This window comes from Salvelinus alpinus, chromosome 4 (assembly GCF_045679555.1).
Source record: "Salvelinus alpinus chromosome 4, SLU_Salpinus.1, whole genome shotgun sequence".
Taxonomy (NCBI): Eukaryota; Metazoa; Chordata; class Actinopteri; order Salmoniformes; family Salmonidae; genus Salvelinus; species Salvelinus alpinus.
The window spans coordinates 49,303,858-49,326,544 of NC_092089.1; the positions used below are offsets into that span (position 1 = coordinate 49,303,858).

At 45.9% G+C, this 22,687-nt stretch overlaps 1 protein-coding gene across 1 annotated transcript; it reads right to left on the bottom strand.

Moving 5' to 3' along the window:
• Nucleotides 1–268: 268 nt before the first annotated feature.
• On the bottom strand, nucleotides 269–18,271 carry LOC139573857 (protein FAM110C-like). Its single transcript, XM_071397784.1, has 2 exons — nucleotides 18,000–18,271; nucleotides 269–4,417 (listed from the first exon to the last, which is right to left on the bottom strand). Exon 2 carries the CDS (start codon nucleotides 3,643–3,645, stop codon nucleotides 2,248–2,250), a length of 1,398 nt encoding a protein of 465 aa, XP_071253885.1. The 5' UTR covers nucleotides 3,646–4,417; nucleotides 18,000–18,271; the 3' UTR covers nucleotides 269–2,247.
• Nucleotides 18,272–22,687: the final 4,416 nt, after the last annotated feature.

Genomic DNA, 22,687 nt, shown 5'->3' on the forward strand with positions numbered 1-22,687 from the left:
ACTGTATTAGCCTACTGTTATTAGCCTACTGTAAACAACGGGTTGCCTGTACCCACAAAATGGTTACCTAAGTTTGTAAGACTTAAGACTAAAATTATGATTGCAATGTTAAAGAGTGGATGAAGTCATCACGTACTGTTTCTGTCAGACAGAGTTTGTCATGCTTCACTATGGTGATGTGGTATAAAGAAATGTGCGCTGCTTAATGGTTTTTGTATACTTGTTTATGTCTATTGGAGCTCGAGCCAAAAACAATAAAACAATTACATTTTCTTCTCGCACAAATATGACTTTATTCTTAAAATTGTCTGTGTACAACATCATACACATTTCTCTTTGGAATAAAAACTAAACCTCTCATATATGGAAAATAAAACAGATCGAAAAATGTACAGAGCCATTTTGTAAACATGCAAGAGAACAGTTTTCCCCGAGGAGTTTACACAAATCCAGTTTAAAGGGGGGGGTCCAGATGTTTTGGGCGCCATGCTACTTACAGAGAGAAAACACCATGGCTCTGAAAGGGGATCGGTTGTTGATTTATTACATAGCCTATCATGTGACCTTCCTCAGGCCCAATATTACTCCACCCAATGACTCTCTCTGTCTCTCCGGGTCACATTCTAACCCGTACATACCACCCGTGGACCTTCAGTGAATTTTTCAGAGGTATCCCTGGGAGAACTCTGATCAAGGTGACATTTTCATTTAGATAAAAGGGGCATCACTGACAGATTGATGAAGTGAGGTAGGATCTACAGCTATTAAAAGTAGAGGGGGGAGAGAGGGAGTTCTCACCCCCTTTACCGTCCTCCCCCAGGCCTAGGGTCTCCTGTGGGGGAGAACCAGATGACCATTGGCCCCAGGGGGGAGAGGAACCCCAACCCCCAAACCAGAGGGAGTCTGGGGGACTCTGTAAACGTCAGCTCTGTGAAGGTGACACCCTCAAATATTTGGCAACCTGATAACTCATGATCCCTTACACTTTGAACACCTACTATGGTGAAATATGTTACATGAAAAACAGCAACAAAATAATCTATGTTTGGTGAGGAATTTAAAATGCCCTTTTAAGTGAATATTTTGTGGTAGCGAAGTAAAAAGTCACTTTTTTTCCACAAGGAATTGACCAGTTATCCAGTAAAATAACATATCACACTTTAATTTCTATCCTGCAATGGCAACAAGGTAGCTTACACAGTAGCAACAGATATAAAGAGTTCACAGCCAGCCAGTTACATAGCTGTAGCTGTCAACATCAATCACAATTGTATCACAACGAACGTATCAGTGGTCAGTAGTTGCTGTGTAAGAGTTAGCTCTCTCTGGGGTTAGGTTCAGAGGTGCTGTAGGATCAAGATAACCGACCCTGCGTCCCTCCTTGTCTACTACTACTGTCGCGGTAGTACTGCCTCTAGAGTATTATGCTCAGTGTTTAATTGGAGAGGAGTCTCCTATAAAGCTGTTTCTCTTTCTCTCTCCCTCACTCGTTTCCTCTCTCTCTCTCACTCGTTTCCTCTCTCTCTCTCACTCGTATCCTCTCTCTCTCTCACTCGTTTCCCCTCTCTCTCTCTCACTCGTTTCCCCTCTCTCTCTCTCACTCGTATCCTCTCTCTCTCTCACTCGTTTCCTCTCTCTCTCACTTTTCGTCCAGTTCAGTGCATTAACGACCCCACAGGGGTCCCTCGCGTGTTTGTTCCAACGCCTGCGTTTAAGAAGAAAGGGGGAAAAAAGCAACACACAAACTGAACTGTCACAGTTCGGAATGAGGTACTCGCGGTTCACTCCAGTTTAGAAAAAAAAAACTCTGTGGTTTTACGTTCTAAATTATGAATTTGTTCGAGGGAAGAGTGTAGGGTTGTGTTGTTGTGCGTCCACGACGCTAAATACAGCCTCATCTGTGCCTGTTGTTTTCTCACTGATGTGCCTTATTGTTGGTTGTAGAGTCAGAGCGGAGCTTAGGGGAGGCTGTCAGTCACTATAGATCTGACAATACCTATTGGTTAGGATAGGGAGTGGGCGGGACAGCCATATCCAACACAACCACACACTCACTGACAGTAACATCTTCAGGGGTAAATGATTCCACTCAAACATAAGGTGTAGCCCATCCACACCCCTCACACTTTCCATAGGACATGTAAATACAGCATATCAACCTGGGAGAAGACTAAGGATTACAGTACAATAACAAAGTCTCTGTCCTTCAGTCATAGGGGAACATGTCTTCTTTTAGAGTAGTGGTGTCTAAACAGTGGACTCTTTGGGCCCCTCCTGTGCTGCGTTCTTGCAGCTGTAGAGCCATTTGATGACACGGGCGTTCCTCTCGATGATTGACACCCCCGTGGTCAGCTTCTCGGCCACCTCCTCCTGGAAAAGCCCCGCCTCTCCTGAGTGGCGGGAGAACTCGCTGGGCTCCGAGCCACCGCCCCCTCCCCCTATGCTCCTCAGCACCAATGAGAGCGTGTCTACGTCGCTGGCCCCGCCCAGGAAGTTCTCAGGCCCCAGCCGGTCCACCATGTCCAGGTCCAGCCCGCAGTAGTCAAAGAAATGCTCCTGGTCAGACAACGCCACTGAGCATCGCAGAAGCAGATCTGACTTGGAGCGTTGTAGTCCTGAACGCCGCCGCGGTGGTGGTGGTGGCGGCACCCGCTTCCAGATGTCCGCCTCGTTGTCAGTGTGGTCACTCACGTTGTTGCCCTTGGTGATGCCATTGCCATTTCTGGTACCATTGGTGGTGCCATTGCTAACACAGCTAACACCATTCTTAGTCCGCTCCAGTGTACAGCTGAAGCCAGGGCTGAGGCCAGGGCTGGGCAGCGGTGAGCGCTCGTGGTCCGTCTTACTGGATCTCCGGCTACCCGGCCCTCCCTGTCCCCCGTCCACGGTGTCCTTGTCATTGGTCCAGGACATGCGTGAGTCACCATCCCGCGACAGAGCTTTCTCCTCGCTGATCACCATCTTCTGGGTGTCCCTCTCGCCCCCGCCACTCTTCTCCCGCATGGAGCCCTGGAAGAGGCGGCGGACAAAGTTGTACCCCTTTATCTCCATGTTGGAGTTCCCCAGTATGACGCCACCACTAGGCAGGCTTTTACACTCTTTCTTTTGCCGGTAGATGACCAGGGAGTCAGGCCGCAGCATGCGCTTACCGGTGCTCCTCCTCAGGATGGGGGCACTGTGAGGGGCTACCAGGGGTACGGAGGGTGGAGTCCTGGGGGTCCTGGGGCTGGGTGGGGTCACCTTGTTGGCGTTACTCCTGTTCCGTGCTTCCACATCCACCGACGTCCTCCAATTCTCCTTCCTCGAGTCATCATTCTCGTTCTCGTCTCGTACGTTGAGGGGGCCAGTCAGGGTGGTGAAAGGGGCAGAGGATCGGCTGGGTGGCAGCCGTGGGGTGAGACTCCCAGGCACGGTGAGGGGACGACGGTGTGGAGGAGGTGGTGTGCAGGGCACCAGGACGGGCTCCTGTTTGGTGTTAATGACCTGCTGGCTCTTAACGTACTTGGCCTTGTCTGCCTCTAGTCTCTCTACAGCGCTGATGGATCGGCCCTGGCCCCCACCCTCCATCTGCCTACGCAGGTAGTCCGGGCCCTTGTTGAGGAGCCTCAGAGGTGAGGGGGATCCTATGGGTGTTAGCGGTTTCATGGTGCTCCACCCTTTTGGGTAAAGACATCAAAACAGCAGCCCGAAAATGGCTGCCTTCTCCTGCAGCTAGTGGCGAAAGGTGTCCCCCTGGATTTATTGTTGTACCTTTCAAGTTCTAGTCTGGTGTGAGCTTTTCAGTAAGCTTTCTGCTTCAGAACTAAAGACATAGCAGCTCCCATTCTCACTCACAGTTCCTGAATCTCTCTACTGAGTAAATAAATAGGTAGCAATTCTGTGACCACAGAGGCCACGTTTGATGTGGAGCTTGCTATAGATAGCTTATAGTCTCTTTTTGGGCACTGCTGGAGCCCAGACAAATTGATATCTCTATCTAGTATTTACACAGGCATTTGGATAAATGGGCAGGGTGCAGGGAAATCCTGTTGCCACTGGCCAACAGCACTCCCAAATGGGATGTTCTCCTGCCCACAGCGCAGCAGAAATAGCAGGCAGAGTTCACTTTGAAAGGGTTACTATTTTTCACCCTCCCCCTTTCTTTCTTTCTCTCTTTGTCCGTCTCTCTCTGAGCGATCACTCCTTTTCCGTTGATCTTTTCACTGAAGGTTAGCCCTGGGAAATGAGATATAATGGCCTCAAATATTTGCTTTGCGAAGGCAGGCAGTCCGAGGGACGCTGGGTTCGAGAGACTCCTATTTGTTCGGCCGCCGTCGCGGTTGAGGTGACCTGAGAGTGGGCGGCACCGGGACACTCGGACGTTGACGGACGGATGAAGGACTTGTCCTTGTCCTCACCTCAGCTGCACTCACAGCCCCTGGGAGAAAAAGATTTTAAAAAAAGAGAGGTTAGCACGGTCTGCTTTTCTCCAGGGCCGCAGAGACGGAGAAACAGAGAGAGACCATATGGCAGAGAGTGACAGTAGTCCCTAAAGCTCACACTGAGCTCATGTCGCACTCTTTAGAGCTGGAATGAGTCCTGTGTCTGTCAGGAAAGAGCTGGGCCAAGCTCCCACGCATGCACTGAGCTGACTGCTTTTGGGAATACACAAAACATGCCAATCCAAGTTTTTACGAGGAATTGAATATCTTGGAGGCTACGTTCATTTTAGCAATCATACTTCTGCACTGATATTCGTAACGCCCTGTAGCTGTGAGAGAATGTGTCTGTGTGTCTACGTGCAGAAGGGGAAAGGAGCTCAACACATCTCCCTAAACGATTTCTCCTCAACATGCGAGGTTGACAGCATCGCTCCTAATATAAAATTGCATAATCAGCCGTGATGAGTTGAACAAAGTTTCCGCACACCACATTTGCAGTCCTAAACAGCTGCACAGAATACTTCACTAACACAAGACCATCAATATTTAAAAACCCTGCATAAAAACCCTGCTAAGTAAACCAACACACTTCCAACGCAATAACTGTCTCACAGTTGCAGCGAGACAGCTTGTTCTCCAAATTAGCAAGCCCCAATGATACATTCAACTTCAAACCAAAAGGAACTGGAGTTGTTTGAAAATGGTACATATCTCAATGACATGTTGCATAGAAAGAGAAGACTGTTATTTTTAGGGGCACGCATTGCGCTGACTTGGGAGTAAGGAAGGGAGGGGACGAGGTTGTGTCTATAACGGGATAGGGAGCCTAAACCAAGGCGCAGAGAAAGTATTTATAGCTAGGGAGCATCCCAACATGATTATCGTGTGTGTATGTGTGTGCACTTGCATGCATGTGTGTATGTATGTATGTGTGTGTCAGCATGTGGCAATAAGGCCCTGCCCAGTAAATGAAATTGCTTGTCTACAGAGTTGGTTTGCAGATTATCAGGCCTTTTGGAGAGCCCACATTCATTTTTGTTTTACCTTTATTTAACTAGGCAAGTCAGTTAAGAACAAATTCTTAATTCACAATGACGGCCTACCCCGGCCAAACCCTCCCCTAAGCCGGACAACGCTGGGCCAATTGCCCTATGGGACTCCCAATTACGACCGGTTGTGATACAGCCCGGGATCGAGACCAGAGTCTGTAGTGACACCTCCAGCACTGAGATGCATGCCTTAGATCGCTGCGCCAGTCGAGAGCCTACATAGGCTGCCATCTGTGGTCTAGCAGTAGAAAGACCTTGTCTCTAAACCCCAAACTGCTACAAAAACCTGAGAGCACAGGTGGTGGCTGTTTTTCATTTACTTTCCTTCAAAAAGTATTTAGAAACTGGCCCAGAAAACCAAATGTGCTCCTTCTGCTGTGTGACTGCTGGAGAGTCAGAGTGGTATTGTTCTCAGAGTGGCCTGAGGTGTGGTACAAATAAGTCTATTTTGGCTTCCTTCTGGCAGGAAAAGGATCTATGTCTGTGGTGTTTTTAAAGGGTTTTGTGTACACATTACATAACAGTATGAGGTTAGTATGTTGGTACGGTTCAATAGCAAAGAAACAGAGGCACTTTGCAAATAGCAAGTACTTTCAATAAGGATCCTAGCCCTAATGATCACGAAACAAACCCCCAAGACTTTACACAAAGTCCTATGAATTTGTGAAAAAGCTCATTACTGGCACCATGACATAAAAAGGGGGCTTACCTCCCTACCTCCTGCGTTTAGGTTGGCTCTCTACCGTTCAACTTCCACACCTCTCTCGCATCAACCCCCCTCTGCCCTGCTGTCAAAAGGCCTAGAAGGCCTACTACTATAAATTCAGTCTAGAGAGGAGGGGGGACGACTACACTTTCCAGATGTCAAGCAGGCGAGGCCGGGAAAGGTACCCATTGTTTGGAGTAAGTTCCGGAACAAAACTCAACAGGTGCCAGAGGAAAGAGCCTAGACAGGGATAAAAACAGGGCTAAAAACAGAAAGGGTAACACTTTATTTGGATGGTCCATCTGTAGATGCTCTAGATCTACAGACTATCCGTAACACTTCAACCAACTACTGTATATACTAACCCTTAACCCTAACCGGAACCCCGACCCTAACTCTAAATGTAACCCTTACCCTAAACCATATTCTAAACCTAGCCCTAACCGTAGCAAGCAGTTGCCTAGTTTGTTGATAGCATGACCATCTGTATCTACAGATGGACTATCCAGACTATCCAGTAACGTGTGACTACAGAAAGAAACTGGGAATGAAAAATGTAGCAGAACTATCGGTAGCGGTGGTGGAGGTGGTGGGGCATCATATTTACCACACACCGTTCTTCCGGAGGATATGTGCTCCATCAGACAGGAGGATTGCCGTTTCAAGTGGCAGGATTATGCCAGTGGAGCGTAAAGCAAGATTAGTGCCTGCCTATGAACTCAAACATGGGGTACTGATGACAGGCAGCCTATAACCCTACATGGAAGTGTGAGTTGTTCAATCCAATCTGAATAGGAGTTCTACAGAGTTTGTGGCATGGAGTAGATCCTGGTTTTAGTACTGACCAATGGAAGATAAAAACGGGGGACCGCAGGATGTTGGAGTCAAGAGCTAAGCAAATATGAATAGAAACACGTTATACGACAAAACAAGGGAGACTGTTGAGAATATGAAAGTAGAACTCCATAGACCATACATCTTTTGAAAACCACAGCCTTTTTCACTAAGACCAAGTTCAAAAACCGTGTTCCCCTCTGAGATTGACTGTGTTCATAAGAATGCCTTTTGGTGTTTGAAATGTAAATGTCTTCTGAAGGCATTGTATTCATTGGATGTGACAACAGCCGTTTGAAGAGAGCCAGCCAGTCTCTGATTAGAGGTTATCTCTTGCTCTGAGCACTGTAAGTACTATCACTGAGAACAATGCATAGATCAGTGTGAATCACAATGCTAGCCATCGGTTGTTTGGGACACTATTTATTACTTACAAAACAGAGAGTGGCCCAAATTTAAGTTTGTTCATATTTCTTCTGGACACATAACTGAGAGAAGATTTAGAAATAGACAGGTTAAGATAGACAAGCCACAAAGTAAGAAAACAGGTTGGATCTGAAAACACAGGGTGAGGTAAGTAGACCAGGTTGACGCGTACGTACGTGCACACACACACACAGTGAGAGCGAGGGGTGACCCAACCTGCATTTACACACAGACAACAGCCTCCATTAACTCCATTGACTCTAATGAGACTAATTAGTACCCAGCATCCTTTACTGTGATCCTCTCTCTTTTGAAAACCGTGTGACGGCGACAGCAGAACATTTCTCCTATTACCCTGCATCGCCCCTGCTCCCGCCCTGACTACCTCCTCCTCTCACAATGGGTAGTTATTAAAACCTCTTCTGTACCCCTCTCATCTCCCTGGCTTTCATACGTCACTATCCATCTCTCATCTTTTTCTACCTCCTCTCGCGTTCTCTCTCTCTAGATGGATTTGTCTCTCTCCCACCCCCCCGTCTCTCTCCTGCTGTCTTTCTCTCTGTTTTTCTCGCCCACCCTGTCGTTCCCCCCTCTGTCTGTCCCCTCTGTCTCCCTCTCTGTCTGTGAAGCTGCTAGCCCGCCTGCAGGGAAGGCTTAACCAGGCGTCCCCATGTAGCCCATAAGAGGAAGCAGATGTTTTGTGTCACGCTGCATCAGTACCTCTGGGCCGGACAGACAACTGGGGCCGAGAGAGTAGCGAGCGCGAAAAGAGTCCGACGTTCCATGGTCACCAGGGTCGCATTGCGGTTGTGTGTACAACAAATGGATTCGGCTCACTCAATTTTGCTTTTAATCAATGGTATTATTTGGCCGACTTGGTTAATGAGTATAACCCAGGTTTGATAAACCAAAAGCAAAGGTCATGCCTATATGTTTCCCACTGCACAGCTCAGAGGACAGGCCTAATTCAAAAACAACTGATTCAATGTATTGTTAACTTTGCTCCTGTTTCAGATAGAAATGGTGCTAGAGGTAAGCTATATGAGTAAGCAAAGGCATTTGACTAGGAAGGGTTAAAGAGTGCCAGTAGATATCTGTTGATTACTCTGGTGGGGAAGAGAGGGCTCAAACCCAGGAAGTGTTTGTTTGGTTCATGAGGACTTCATCATCTACCCACCAATGAACCAGCTAGAGTCCAGATCTAACATAGCATATCCAAAGGAAACCGTCTGTCCTCAGTTTAGAAGGTTAAAACAAGTTCCACTTTGAAATATGCATTCAGAGTGATAAACACAAGATAAGAGGTACATCAATTCTCGGAGAGACCACCTTTGAAGCACTTTAAAATGTGTTGACCCTCTTTTTTACCTGTCAAATAAACGAGGGGCATCTGCTGTGAACTATCTCTCAATCTTCACCCCTAGATTTTCTCCTTTCTCCTGTATTCCCCTTTTCTTCCTGTCTTTTGAAACATCTGGCTCCTCTCTGTAGGATGAAACAGGACTCATTTTAACCAGAACCTATTCAGGATTCTCTTGTGGCATTTGTAGATTCTATGGATGCACAACACGCCCAGGTCGACAGTCTTTATGTTCACACATGGCGCTATGACCATTAACGGTACAAATTAACGGTTCAATCCTGTTCGGTCGTTAACCAGCACTACGGAAACATCTCTAGAGGGTGTATTCTAAGGATGGACAGAGAATTGGCTCCACTAGGGCCACAGACATTACATTATTAACGGCTCTAAACAATGGCTCTCTCTGGGTCTAGTAGATAAGAAGGGAAAGACCTGGACTACTCCATCTCATTATCTGGGGGAGGACAAAAACAACAACATGACAATAAAAAAATAACAGAGACGGGGCCAGGGGGACAAACACCCCTCCACTGGCCCAACAGACAAAGCCAGTGGCACACCGTAAATCCCATCACAATTGTGAGGCTTCGAGTGCCATCAGGCCATTAGCTACTTGATGTATGGTTGGGGGCGCAGGAGGCGGGGGATGTTGCAGGGTGGGGTGGAGACGGGGGGGTACCTCAGACCCCTCCACTGTCATGCAGGGGGGCATCAGGTCAGAAGGGGGGGGGACTTAAGGGACCGCCACCTCACTAGACCTCCTCCAACCATAAAATAGACGAGATGCCCACTTAACTCACTGAATGTGACTCTTTTGTCATTCAAAGCTAATCACTGGAAGACAGTGAGTGGAGCGTCGAAGCCTATGAGTGCGAAATAGAGACAGCCTGTACAGACGTGGAGATGAACGCAATCTGTTCTGCTCTGTATCATTACCACTTTTCAGTCCATAAGTCAAATGTTTATATTAGCCTAGTCCAAGTCTATTCAAAGTTGGGAAAGTCCTTCAAGTCCGAGGCCAATCACAAAAACCTGAAGTGCAGAACGTCACTTAAAAAAAGCGCCCTTGATTAGCTACTCAAAAGACACATGGACTACCTGATTGTGGCACTGGAGGTGCAAGACTGCCAGCCCTGGTCAACCTCTTATCAGCTCTCACACCCGTGCAGAGCTAATAAAGGTTGAAACGGTTGAGATAAGACGGCCAGACTTCCTAGACTATTCTAACTTTTATCAACAGATCAAACCGACTCCCTTTTTTCCCGACAGCAGGAGCAGGCACCCTCCTGGTTGAGCTGATAACCACAGCACAGTTGACCTACAGTATGTAACCCAATGACTCAATACTGACTGTTTGTGTGTTACAGTTTTATATTTGTATCTTTCCAATGGAGCACTACGCGTAACTTTGACTTGTTACACTACGCGTAACTTTGACTTGTTACACTACGCGTAACTTTTGACCCCCCCCCCCCCCCGCCCCTTGTGGAAGTTACTGCCATGGACGCAACCTGTGTTCCACTCTGGACCTCTGGAACCAGTCCCAGCCCCTGACTCCCTGGTAACCCGTGCCACAATATAGTGACACCTGATCCACTCTCTGTCTACAGCTCAGTGGGGGAATGTTAAGCCTCTACTATGATGCCTCACTGTCGACGAGTGAACTAACGTACACTTGGAAGTGGAACCTATCAAGAAAATGTTGGTAAAATGTATTATATAAAGCCTATATAAAGACCTATAGTCCTTCTGGTCAGGATTTTGGGGAATGCAGCTGTGTGTGTGTGTGTGTGTGTGTGTGTGTGTGTGTGTGTGTGTGTGTGTGTGTGTGTGTGTGTGTGTGTGTGTGTGTGTGTGTGTGTGTGTGTGTGTGTGTGTGTGTGTGTGTGTGTGTGTATGCCTGCTTGGGGGGAGGTAGGCTTCTCTGCAGGTATGTGGTGCCTCCAACCCAGGTCTGGATAGCTTTGTGTACATATTCTAAGCAATGACCACCACCGTTACACCTATAAATGCCACCATGTCTTTATGTGACTAAACAAAACGAACCCTCTGTCAAATATACTGCTGAATGCTGTGTGTGTGAGAAAGAACCCTGTTGGGTACCAGAGATCCCCCCCCCGAACCTCCCAAATACACCACCCTGGGGTTGTATACATAGTACTGTACACACACATAAATCTGGGCACATCCCGAAAGCCCCTGGAGTGTTAAATTATGAAGGCTGTTCTCCCAGAGAGAGCCCTCATTAAGCTCTCAGCTGGTGTGAGAGCTCTTGCTGGAGCCGGGCCAGATGTTTGATTTCAATAAGTCGGAAGAATTCGACCCCTCTCTGAAACAGCATATGCCGGTTTCTAGTGGTTTCATAGTGTTAAAAGAGAGTTTGAGGCACGCGGACAATTTCCAGAGCCTGTAATGGAACGTCCAACAAGATGAGAGGGTTCATGTCTTTTCTCTTTCCACTTTGTGTTAGTACACAAAATACATTTAGTCAGTGCTGCAGTTTTTCATGTAACCACGTATCTACTTAATAGAAGGCGAACTATTTAGATGCTACAAGTTTAGCACAGCTGGGCAACTTGTGTGTAAGATCTGTCTAAACATGAGGGTGTCTGCATTTACAACCTCTTAGCACTCTAAATAGAAAATAACGGGGACCACAAAACCTTTTCACAGAAGTCTTACAACGTCGCTGGGATGTTCCAACCAGATATTTGGTCTGTTATGGCATCATCCAAGTGTTGGAGGGGCAGTAAAGGGTTATCATTTAGTCATAAGTGGTGGGGTGAGGCTCCTCCAGCTGTGCCTCCCTAGTGTCCTCTGACCAAACAGCATGTCATCTCTCAACACACTGATACATCCTAGCCAATCCCTGTGCCAGAGGACACCCACCACCACCACTCACAGTCTGACACTTTCCATTGATTAGCTATCTGTCCCACTATGGATGAACCATGGCCTGAATACAATGTACCGACCTACAATGTAGGCTACCAGTCACTTATCACCAACCCACCACCAATGTGACAGACACAGCTATCAGCTGAACGGAAAAACCAATACGACTCGATTAGCTTACCTTTCAACTTACCCTGAGGAAAAGAGAGAATGTCAGCTAATGTGTTTTTCATATTTCCCTGCGAAAACATGCCACATTTACAGAGGCCCACCAAGCACCGACCACTTATGACTTGCCCTACTTTTTTCTTTTTGGGGGGATATTTCCGAAACTAATAAAGGAGTCAACCATGGGGAAAACTAGATGAGGGTAAAACCTCTCAAACACAGACCCAGAACAAGGCCCAGTGTTTTCCTTCCTGCCATATGTACTAGTGTGTCACCTCCACTGAACCTGCCAGCTGCCTTCACTCATTACCCAGTCGTCGGCCCACGTCTCCACAAACAGGCCCCAAGTGCCACAGAAATAGACCCCCCATTCCTCCTCCTTGCCCTGTCAGAGTCACCAAGACTCACCATAGTGAGTCGGATGGAGAGGTCGGATGGAATGGACGGCAGTCTTGGAGGCTGCCGGGCCCAGCACTGCCGGGCCCAGCACTGCCGTGTCCTCTTAATTGAAGGGTCCAGACTGTCATGCGTCAGCGACCGAGTGGATATTACGGCTCTATGGGTGATTCTGATTGGATGTGGCAGAGCCACCGAGGTACCCAGCAGGGCTGTGAACAATTACAGGGATGTGAGAGTGAGAGGGAGAGGAGCTCCCACAGCTGTCACCACGACACGGGGGACCAGTAGAAGATGGAGGGGCGGACCACCTTTCATGATTTAGTTATCGATGATGAATTATTTATTGGGTTAGGGGCTGTTAGAGATGGGTCTATGGATGCTACAGTGGGAGGACGGTTGCGAATCGTGAAAATGACTAGATTAATAGGAATGATGATCTGATTTGTTGTGCTGCCGATGAAGATTCTGGAGGGGCACTTTTAGCTCATGCACTCTTAGAAACAAGGGTTCCAAAAGGGTTCTTCGGCTGTCCCTATAGGAGAACCCTTTTTGGTTCCAGGTAGAACTCTGTTGGTTTCCATGTAGAACCCTCTGTGGAAAGGGTTTTACATGGACCCCAAAAGGGTTCTACTTGGAACCAAAAGGGTTCTGTCTGGAACCAAAAAGGGCTCTTCAAAGAGTTTTCCTATGGGGACAGCCGAAGAACTGTTTTAGGTTCTAGATAGCACCTTTATTTTTAAGAGTGTAGGACTGGGAATTGCCAGGGACTTCACGATACGATACTTAGGTGCCGAAAGGATATTTACTGCAATTCTCAGGATTCTATATGTATTGCAATTTGATACTGCGATTTTATTGCGATTCGATGATCCAAACATATTGCTCATCATATGTCTGCTGTAGAAGGACAAGAGAGAGCCATGAGGAAAAAGTTTTGATCAGTCATGGAAATAAAATAGCTGAAAACAAATAGCTCACTATTTAAAAAGAAGATGGAGAACAAGTTATGAAGGTATAATACCTGTTGGTGCAGGTACAGCCAACTAGCAGAAACATAATATTGCGATATTGTGAAATATTATATGGATGAGGCTAGGTATCTCAAAAGCACCTTCTCAAACACAACACATATAAAGGCCGTCTCTTGACAAGTTCCTCTTTTTGAATAATTTGTTCCTCTGAACCACTGGCGAGGAAGTTCCCACAGACGGTGGTAACAATCGGCCAAACCAGGCAACAGGAACAATAAAGTAAAATTATAAGCTCCGGTTCTGACAGTTTGTGGGAAGAATGAGGGTGTTTGAAGTTTCACACAGCAGTGATTGTCAAATGTCTCACACCAGCTGCCTCTAATTCTCTCATACTCTCTCTCTCTCTCTCTCTCTCTCTCTCTCTCTCTCTCTCTCTCTCTCTCTCTCACACACATACGCACACACAGACACACACACAGGCACCCACACAGGCACCCACACACTCATAGCGCCAGGGGGAAAGGTGATGTCACTTACAGGACCCTTCACCCTCTAATTAGGAACCTGAGCTTCCCTCCGTAACTAGGGGGCTTCACCTTCTGTAACTAGGGGGCTGTACACGGCAACCATGCAACAGGAAAGGGATTAAGCAAAACAAATGTTTGATTTTCATTTTGGAGAATACAATGTGACACACACAAACCAATGATTTTCATTTGGGGAAATGACTGATTACAAGACTGGTCTGTCAGAGAAAACATAAGAGTTCAGTGGAAAGTGACTGTGGGTTTCATGAACTTTAAGTGATAAGAAACACACGAGGGGCCTATTGTGAACTAAAACCATGAAAGGCCCTGTGGCTTCCACTATATTTCAGCAGTTCAGATTGATGTGGGTCAACACCAATGAGATTATACATGTGGAGAGTCTCAAAAAAAGAGAGTGCAAACATAAATGACAGAGAGAAATGAAGAATGAGTCTGAAAGAACGCAGAAATAATTAGATGTGTACCATAGGTGGCTCAGCCCGGTCCTACACCAGGGCACACATGGGTCAATGGCATACCACTGGTAAATGTAAACTGCTATTTGTCAGTCTAGTATGCGATGTGTGTATGTCTATGCAACGTTTGTTGCTGGATGAACACGTGGCTATGCATTCCCACACACAAACCTCCAGAAAACGTCACTGTGGGCCATGTGACATTTTTGGCCCTGACTCGACCGCCGCTGTGAGTCCTCGCTTGGTCAGTCAGAGACCCGGATCCCACCACTGCCACCAACACCGCGGAGGCCCGGCCCATGTTACATTTAATGTTAGTCATCCTAATGATGTCAGGGCTCCTGTCATCGCTCCAGACCGGACTGCTGTTGGAGGTTGGCTTTGCCTGCTCTCTGCTCTGTTTGTGCCGCTGGGTCTGCCGTAGCAGAGGACATCGTCCTGCCTGGCTGCTCTGGTGGCATCAACTTCAAAGAAAGACAACAGCCTTTATTACAGCAGCTAAATTAGCAGTGTGTGAACCCACTGCCATAGGTGAAAAATACATTACAGATGTTAACAACTACTCCATGATGCCAGACTGTTCATTTGCAGGTAGTGTAAGTCAGATCACTGCTGGTTCCCGCAGACTGGGAGCCATGAGCATAGGAAGAGATGACACATACTTGTGCTCTCATATATGACAGATCTCAAAGCTCATTTCCTAAGGATGAACTTTAAAGGCTAAATACATCAAGGAAGTACACAATTATCTGTACGATGGGGCAAGGTTGTTTATGGGTTATAACCTTCCCACAAAACACTGGTGGATGTCCTAAATCTGTCAGGCTCCTGTCCGCACAGCCAAAGATCCCCTCTTCTCATCTCCAAAGAGCGACCGGGACTAGAAAATGCCACTGAACGTGAGAGACTACTGCCATAACTGTGTATACAATTGCTGAGGAATCACATTGAGCTTCATCTCTCAGTAATGTCATACAAAATCGAAAACTAACTGCATTGTGGTGGGGGGAGATCATGTTGGGTCCCTGGCTAGGAAGTAAAAGTAAATCAGCATCATCACTACTGCATGTTATACTAGCACAGCTGTCCATGTCCGCATCTTAAAACATGCAACAGCCTGTCAAAATGGAACGACACCACAAAGTTACCACGGTGCATGATTAAAAAATACCACTGTTGCTCTCCTATATAATCGGAGGGGGAAACAGACTGTTCTATGGACACACACATACACCACAGCAAGTTTGTTTGTGGTTGCAAGACAAAAGAGTACCCTTTGTTTGGTCTAGTAGTCCAGGTTATTTAGACTGGCTTTCAGTGGTATATGACTCCACACTAATAATCCCCACTCTGCAAGTCTGGATCTACTATCTCCAACTATCAGAAAGAGTTGGTGGGGGATGAATAGAACATAGGCCACACAATGCTCTGGCCCAACCCTAGTCTAAGGGAACTTGAGGAACACCCAATACTGACTGTGAGATACGAAAGACAAGTCAAAACCTATTGGGTGGTAAAATTGCATAAGAACCTTGTTGAAGAACCACTGATTTGAGCTCCTCTACCTGCTGGCTATGCCATATTGTGAGATCTCAGGTAGCACTGTCTCCCACCCATGTCTCGCTTTTTAGGGGACTTATTTGGGTCATCAGTGCCTAATATCTTCCCTATAGGTCCATTGCCATTGGCCTAATGTCTAATCCAGGTTAGACTACACTCTGCATGAGGCAACATAAAATGTTGCCATTGCAGGTAAACAGATGCCACACAATGGCTACAAGGCAACAAAAATATTAATGCAACATGTAAAGTGTTGGTCCCATGTTTCATGAACTGAAACAAAAGATCCCAGAAATGTTCCAAATACACACCCCCAAAAAAATTATCGCTCAAATTTTGTGCACAAATTTGTTTACATCCCTGTTAGTGAGCATTTCTCCTTTGCCAAGATAATCCATCCACCTGACAGGTGTGGCATATCACGAAGCTAATTAAACAACATGATCATTACACAGGTACACCTTGTGCTGGGGACAATAAAAGGCCACTCTAAAATGTGCAGTTTTGTCGCAGAACACAATGCCACAGATGTCTCAAGTTTTGAGGGAGCATGCAATTGGCATACTGACTGCAGGAATGTCCACCAGAACTGTTGCCAGAGAATTTAATGTTAATTTATTTACCATGTCGTTTTAGAGAACGTCCAACTGGACTCACAACCGCAGACCATGTGTATAGCGTCGTGTGGGCGAGCGGTTTGCTGATGTCAAAGTTGTGAACAGAGTTCCCCATGGTGGCAGTGGGGTTATGGTATAGGCATGCATAAGCTACCCGACAACAAACACAATTGCATTTTATTAATAGTAATTTGAATGCACAAAAACACTGTGACGACATCCCGAGGCCCATTTTTATAAAGGTATCTGTGACCAACAGATGCATATCTGTATCCCCAGTCATGTGAAATCCATAGATTAGGGCCTATTTAAAATGAATGATTTTAGGAACTGTAGGAACTGTAACTCAGTAACTCATAGGAACTGTAACTCAGTAAAACTCAATGAAACAGTGCACTCACTCATGGAAAATGACAGGGCATTAGAACGAGATCAGATGGTTTGAAGCTCATCCATCATTTCTTCTCATGCCCTAGTTTTTATCCAGATGAAAATATTATGGTCCAAGGTAGTATGCCTCTTTTCCAATCAGCGCGCGGATGTTCAATCTTATCAGGAAGTCATTTCACCCGATCTCACTTTTATCTCGACCGTAGTCACAAGCAGTCGTGAAACCGCAGTCTTAACGACTAGAATAGTTCACGGTGAGTCAGACGAGGGGCCTTCATGTCATGTGATGAATTATAGTACATGGCAACTTCTCCAACAGCGCTGGCCTCCAAGGCTGACAGTTAACCTTTAAAATGCCATGTAGCACTACACAATCCACTTTATGCACAAAAATACATTACTTGTGCTTTCAGTTTTTATAAGGCATGTTACATGTGAGGGTATAGCCTATCCATCTGGAATGACAAACTGACTGGCACACTGCCTAAAATAGATGCACAATTATGCTTATCCAAGAATACCAAGTCAGTGCACCCGGCTTGAAAGTAGCCTACTTTGCGTTTAGTTATGGTGAGGACAACTCTAGCATGCGTGCATAATTTTGTATACTTCCGTTTCCAACATGATAAAACAGGCATAAATAAAATGTTCCTCTCAGTGAGGCATTTCTGACCCGTTAGCAAAATAACCTCTCATCCGAATAACGCACAGCCAAGACTCACTGAATTCACCTTGTTACATTGCCTAGGGACACGTGTCCAGCGTGCGCTCCGGCACCATTCAGTAAACCTCCTCTCGACAATTACCCTTAATATTAAGTAACTTAATATAATAGCCTACAACATAGTTATAAACAAGCTAAGTTCGAATCTATTCTCCCATTTATCCACATATGATCAGGCATAATTTATTTATTATGTACAGCTCAGATCATAGTTGATTAAACCGTAAATAATATGGAAGTAATTATTGTCAATTATTAAACCGTAAATAATATGGAAGTAATTATTGTCAATGCTCAATGTTGAAGGCTATTAATTCACGATTGAATTTCGACGCTGAAGGAAAACACTCCTCAAAACGATGGAGCCTATTTTGCTTGTAATTTACCTAGTAATAAGAGCTACAGTAGGCTAATAAAACGGGCATTATAACTTTGTGCTACTCAATCAATTTAAAAAGACATTTCATGCTCACCTTGTGTTGTGTTGCTCTTCATGCATGTGAAGGTGTCCTCTCGTTTCTATCTGTTCTTTCAACGGGACATGGGACGGGACATGGACCTGTCCGAGTGGTTATCTGCTCAGCTTCTTGTGTAGCCTAGTTTATTCGGCAGATAGTCGGACTGACAGACCGCTAGTGCTACACGCTTCTTGTCTGCAGTGCTGCGTCCGCTTCCTGCGCAGACTGCCAGAACACTGGGTAGTTTACGTTGTAGCAGCGGTGCGACTCGGTGCCACAATGGGGAGTGGGCAGGTAGGGCGTTGTGCAAACTGACTCCTGTTCAGCCTTTATGTCGGGGTGGGTGATTGACCTTGTTTTTATTTTTCAGGGCCAGGTAAGTTTTAATCAGAATCAAGAGTTAAAGTTTAGTTAAAGTATTGTACATATTGTACAGACATAATCACCGATTATGGATAGTAGGACGATGATAGGCTATGCCTTACCTAATGTACTTCAGAACAATATTGAAGACAAAACAGAACTTGGTATTAGACATTTTTAGATTTGTATGGCAAAAAATAGATTTGTGTATGGATGGGCTACTCATTATACATTTAGTATTATATTTTTAAGAAAGCTACATGATTCACAATTTGGTACTTTACATGTTTCACTCAATAGATTTTTGATTAAAGCCACATCCTTGGGTTTGCGTTGGCTGGGGAAATCAAATTCATAGATAATTGAAGTCATACAATTTAGGGCGGTAGCAGACTGTCTAGATGGCTACAGAAGATTATATTAAATGAACAAAAGTCACTTGGGACTGTGACATTTACTCAGCAAACAAACAATAAAGATATTAAGGGATGTCCTGAATCTCTTGCCTCACTATTGTTAATTCATTTGGGGTTTGAGGGAAGTCTCCTCAGAGGACCCCTGTGGTGGATTATGGGGGTGAGTGGGGATTGGTGGGGCATAGCCTTATATCTATAATCCTCATGAGACATGATTTGTTTCAATTCTCTTTACACATCATCCCTATACTTGCTACTATTTCTTGTGTTTTGTCTATATCTGATGATGATTGGCTTATAATGTAATTAATTGTTGTATAACAAAAGGCTTGTTGGGACTTAACACTGCACTGTTGTTCTGGACACTCAGATGTGACTGTAGGGGACAGTTAAGAGTTAATCCAGGGTGTGGGATAAGAGTTGAAGTTTGCCACAATCTGCAATCATCATTGTTGTTTTTTTTCTCCTTCTGTGCTAGTGCTCCCTCCGTCTGTGCCTGTCCCCCTTCCTCCCTTCCTCCCATAAAAAACAGCCAAAAGTGCCAGACTCCAAAAGGTTGGGTGACCGGGGGAGGAAAGGAAAGAGATAAAGAAGGGATCCACACATTTCACACACACACCTGTTTTTCATTCCCGTGCTCTCATCACTCTTGACAGGGCGAGTGAGGTAGCACAGCACACTGTAACTGGAAATACTCTGCACGCAGAGGCGTCATGCCCATAGGGGGCACAGGGGCACATGCCCCCTCAGATTTGTCCTGTTTTAATAAAAACATATATATAGAGTACCAGTCAAAAGTTTGGACACACCTACTCATTCCAGGGTTTTTCTTTATTTTTACTATTTTCTACATTGTAGAAAATTAATGAAGACATCAGAACTATGAAATAACACCTATGGAATCATGTTGTAAACAAAAAAGTGTTAAACAAATCTAAATATATTTTATATTTGAGATTCTTCAAAGTAGCTACCCTTTGCCAGCTTTGCACACTATTGGCATTCTCTCAACCAGCTTCATGAGGTAGTCACCTGGAATGCATTTCAATTAACAGGTGTGCCTTGTTAAAAGTTATTTTGTGGAATTTCTTTCCTTCTTAATGTGTTTGATCCATTCAGTTGTGTTGTAACAAGGTAGGGGTGGTATACAGAAGACAGCCCTATTTGGTAAAGGACCAAATTCATAGTATGGCAAGAACAGCTCAAATAAGCAAAGAGAAATGACAGTCCATAATTATAATTTAAGACATAAAGGTCAGTCACTGCGGAAAATTTCAAGAACTTACTTTGAAAGTTTCTTCAAGTGCAGTCGCAAAAACCATCAAGCGTTATGATGAAACTGGCTCTCATGAGGACCGCCACAGGAAAGGAAGATCCAGAGTTCAAATCAAATCAAACTGTATTTGCCACATGCGCCGAATACAACAAGTGTAGACTTGCTGTAATGCTTACTTACAAGCCCTTAACCAACAGTGCAGTTCAAGAAGAATAAAATATTTACCAAGTAGGCTAAAATAAAAAGTAATAATAAAAAGTCACACAAAAAGAATAACAATAACGAGGCTAAAAACAGGGGGCACCAGTACCGAGTTGTACAGGCTAGTTGAGGTACAGGTTAGTTGAGGTAATCTGTACATGTAGGTGTGGGGGCGAAGTGACTATGCATAGGTAACAAACAAACACCGAGTAGCAGCAGTGTACAAGAGGGCGGGGGGGGGGGGGGGGGGGGGGGGTCAATGTAAGTTGTCCGGTGGTGATTTTTATGAATTGTTCAGCAGTCTAATGGCTTGGGGATAGATAGCTGTTGAGGAGCCTTTTGGTCCTAGACTTGGTACTCCGGTACCGCTTGCCGTGCAGTAGCAGAGAAAACAGTCTATAACATGGGTGACTGGAGTCTCTGACAATTTTATGGGCTTTCCTCTGACACCGCCTATTATATACTGTAGGTCCTGGATGGCAGTAAGCCTGGCCCCAGTGATGTACTGGGCCGTTCGCACTACCCTCTGTAGCACCTTACAGTCAGTTGCCGAGCAGTTGCCATACCAGGTGGTGATGCAACCGGTCAGGATGCTTTCGATGGTGCAGCTGTAGGACCTTTTGAGGATCTGGGACCCATGCCAAATCTTTTCAGTCTCCTGAAGGGGAATAGGTTTTGTCGTGCCCTCTTCACGACTGTCTTGGTATGTTTGGACCATGATAGTTCGTTGGTCATGAGGACACCAAGGAACTTGAAACTCTCGACCCGCTCCACTACAGCCCTGTCAATGTTAATGGGGGCCTGTTCGGCCAGCCATTTCCTGTAGTCCATGATCAGCTCCTTTGTTTTGCTCACATTAAGGGAGAGGTTGTTTTCCCGGCACCACACTGCCAGTTCTCTGACCTCCACCCTATAGGCCGTCTCATCATTGTCTGTGATCAGGCCTACCACTGTTGTGTCGTCAGCAAACTTAATGATGGTGTTGGAGTTGTGTTTGGCCACATAGTCATGGGTGAACAGGGAATACAGGAGGGGACTAAGTACATACCCCTGTGGGGCCCCAGTGTTAATGATCAGCGTGGCAGATGTGTTGTTGCCGACCCTTACCACCTGGGGGTGGCCTGTCAGGAAGTCCATGATCCAGTTGCAAAGGGAGGTGTTTAGTCCCAGAGTCCTTAGCTTAGTGATGAGCGTCATGGGCACTATTGTGTTGAACGCTGAGCTGTAGTCAATGAACAGCATTCTCACATAGGTGTTCCTTTTGTCCAGGTGAGAAAGGGCAGTGTGGAGTGCGATTGAGATTGCGTCATCTGTGGATCTGTTGGGGCGGTATGCGAATTGGAGTGGGTCTACGGTGTCCGGGAGGATGCTGTTGATGTGAGCCATGGCCAGCCTTTCAAAGCACTTCATGGCTACCGACGTGAGTGTCACGGGGCGGTAATCATTTAGGCAGGTTACCTTTGCTTCCTTGGGCACAGGGACTATGGTGGTCTGCTTGAAACATGTAGGTATTACAGACTTGGTCAGGGAGAGGTTGAAAATGTCAGTGAAGACACTTGACAGTTGGTCCGCGCATGCTTTGAGTACACGTCCTGGTAATCCGTCTGGCCCAGCGGCTTTGTTAATGTTGACCTTTTTAAAGGTTTTGTTCACATCGGCTACCGAGAGTGTTATCACACAGTCCCCCAGAACAGCTGGTGCTCTCGTGCATGCTTCATTGTTGCTTGCCTCGAAGCGAGCATAAAAGGCATTTAGCTCATCTGGTAGGCTCGCATCACTGGGCAGCTCGGGTCTGGGTTTCCCTTTGTAGTCCGTAATAGTTTTCAAGCCCTGCCACATCCAACGAGCATCAGAGCCGGTGTAGTAGGATTCAATCTTAATCCTGTACTGACGCTTTGCTTGCTTGATGGTTCATCTTAGGGCATAGCGGGATTTCTTATAAGCGTCCGGATTAGTCTCCCGCTCATTGAAAGCAGCTCTAGCCTTTAGCTCGATGCGGATGTTGCCTGTAATCCATGGCTTCTGGTTGGGATATGTACGTATAGTCACTGTGGGGACGACGTCATCGATGCACTTATTGATGAAGCCGATGACTGAGGTGGTGTATTCCTCAATGCCATTGGATGAATCCCGGAACATATTCCAGTCTGTGCTAGCAAAACAGGCCTGTAGTGTAGCATCCGCGTCATCTGACCACTTCCGTATTGAGCGAGTCACTGGTACTTACTGCTTTAGTTTTTGCTTGTAAGCAGGAATCAGGAAGATAGAATTATTGTCAGATTTGCCAAATGGAGGGCAGGGGAGAGCTTTGTATGCATATCTGTGTGTGGAGTAAAGGTGGTCTAGGATTTTTATTCCCCTGGTTGCGCATGTGACATGCTGGTAAAATTTTTGTGAAACTTTTAAAAGTTTGTCAGCATTAAAGTCCCCGGCCACTAGGAGCGCCG

Coding starts and splice junctions, on each gene's coding strand:
- LOC139573857 (XM_071397784.1), bottom strand. CDS start 3,645: ATGAAACCGCTAACACCCATAGGATCCCCCTCACCTCTGAGGCTCCTC.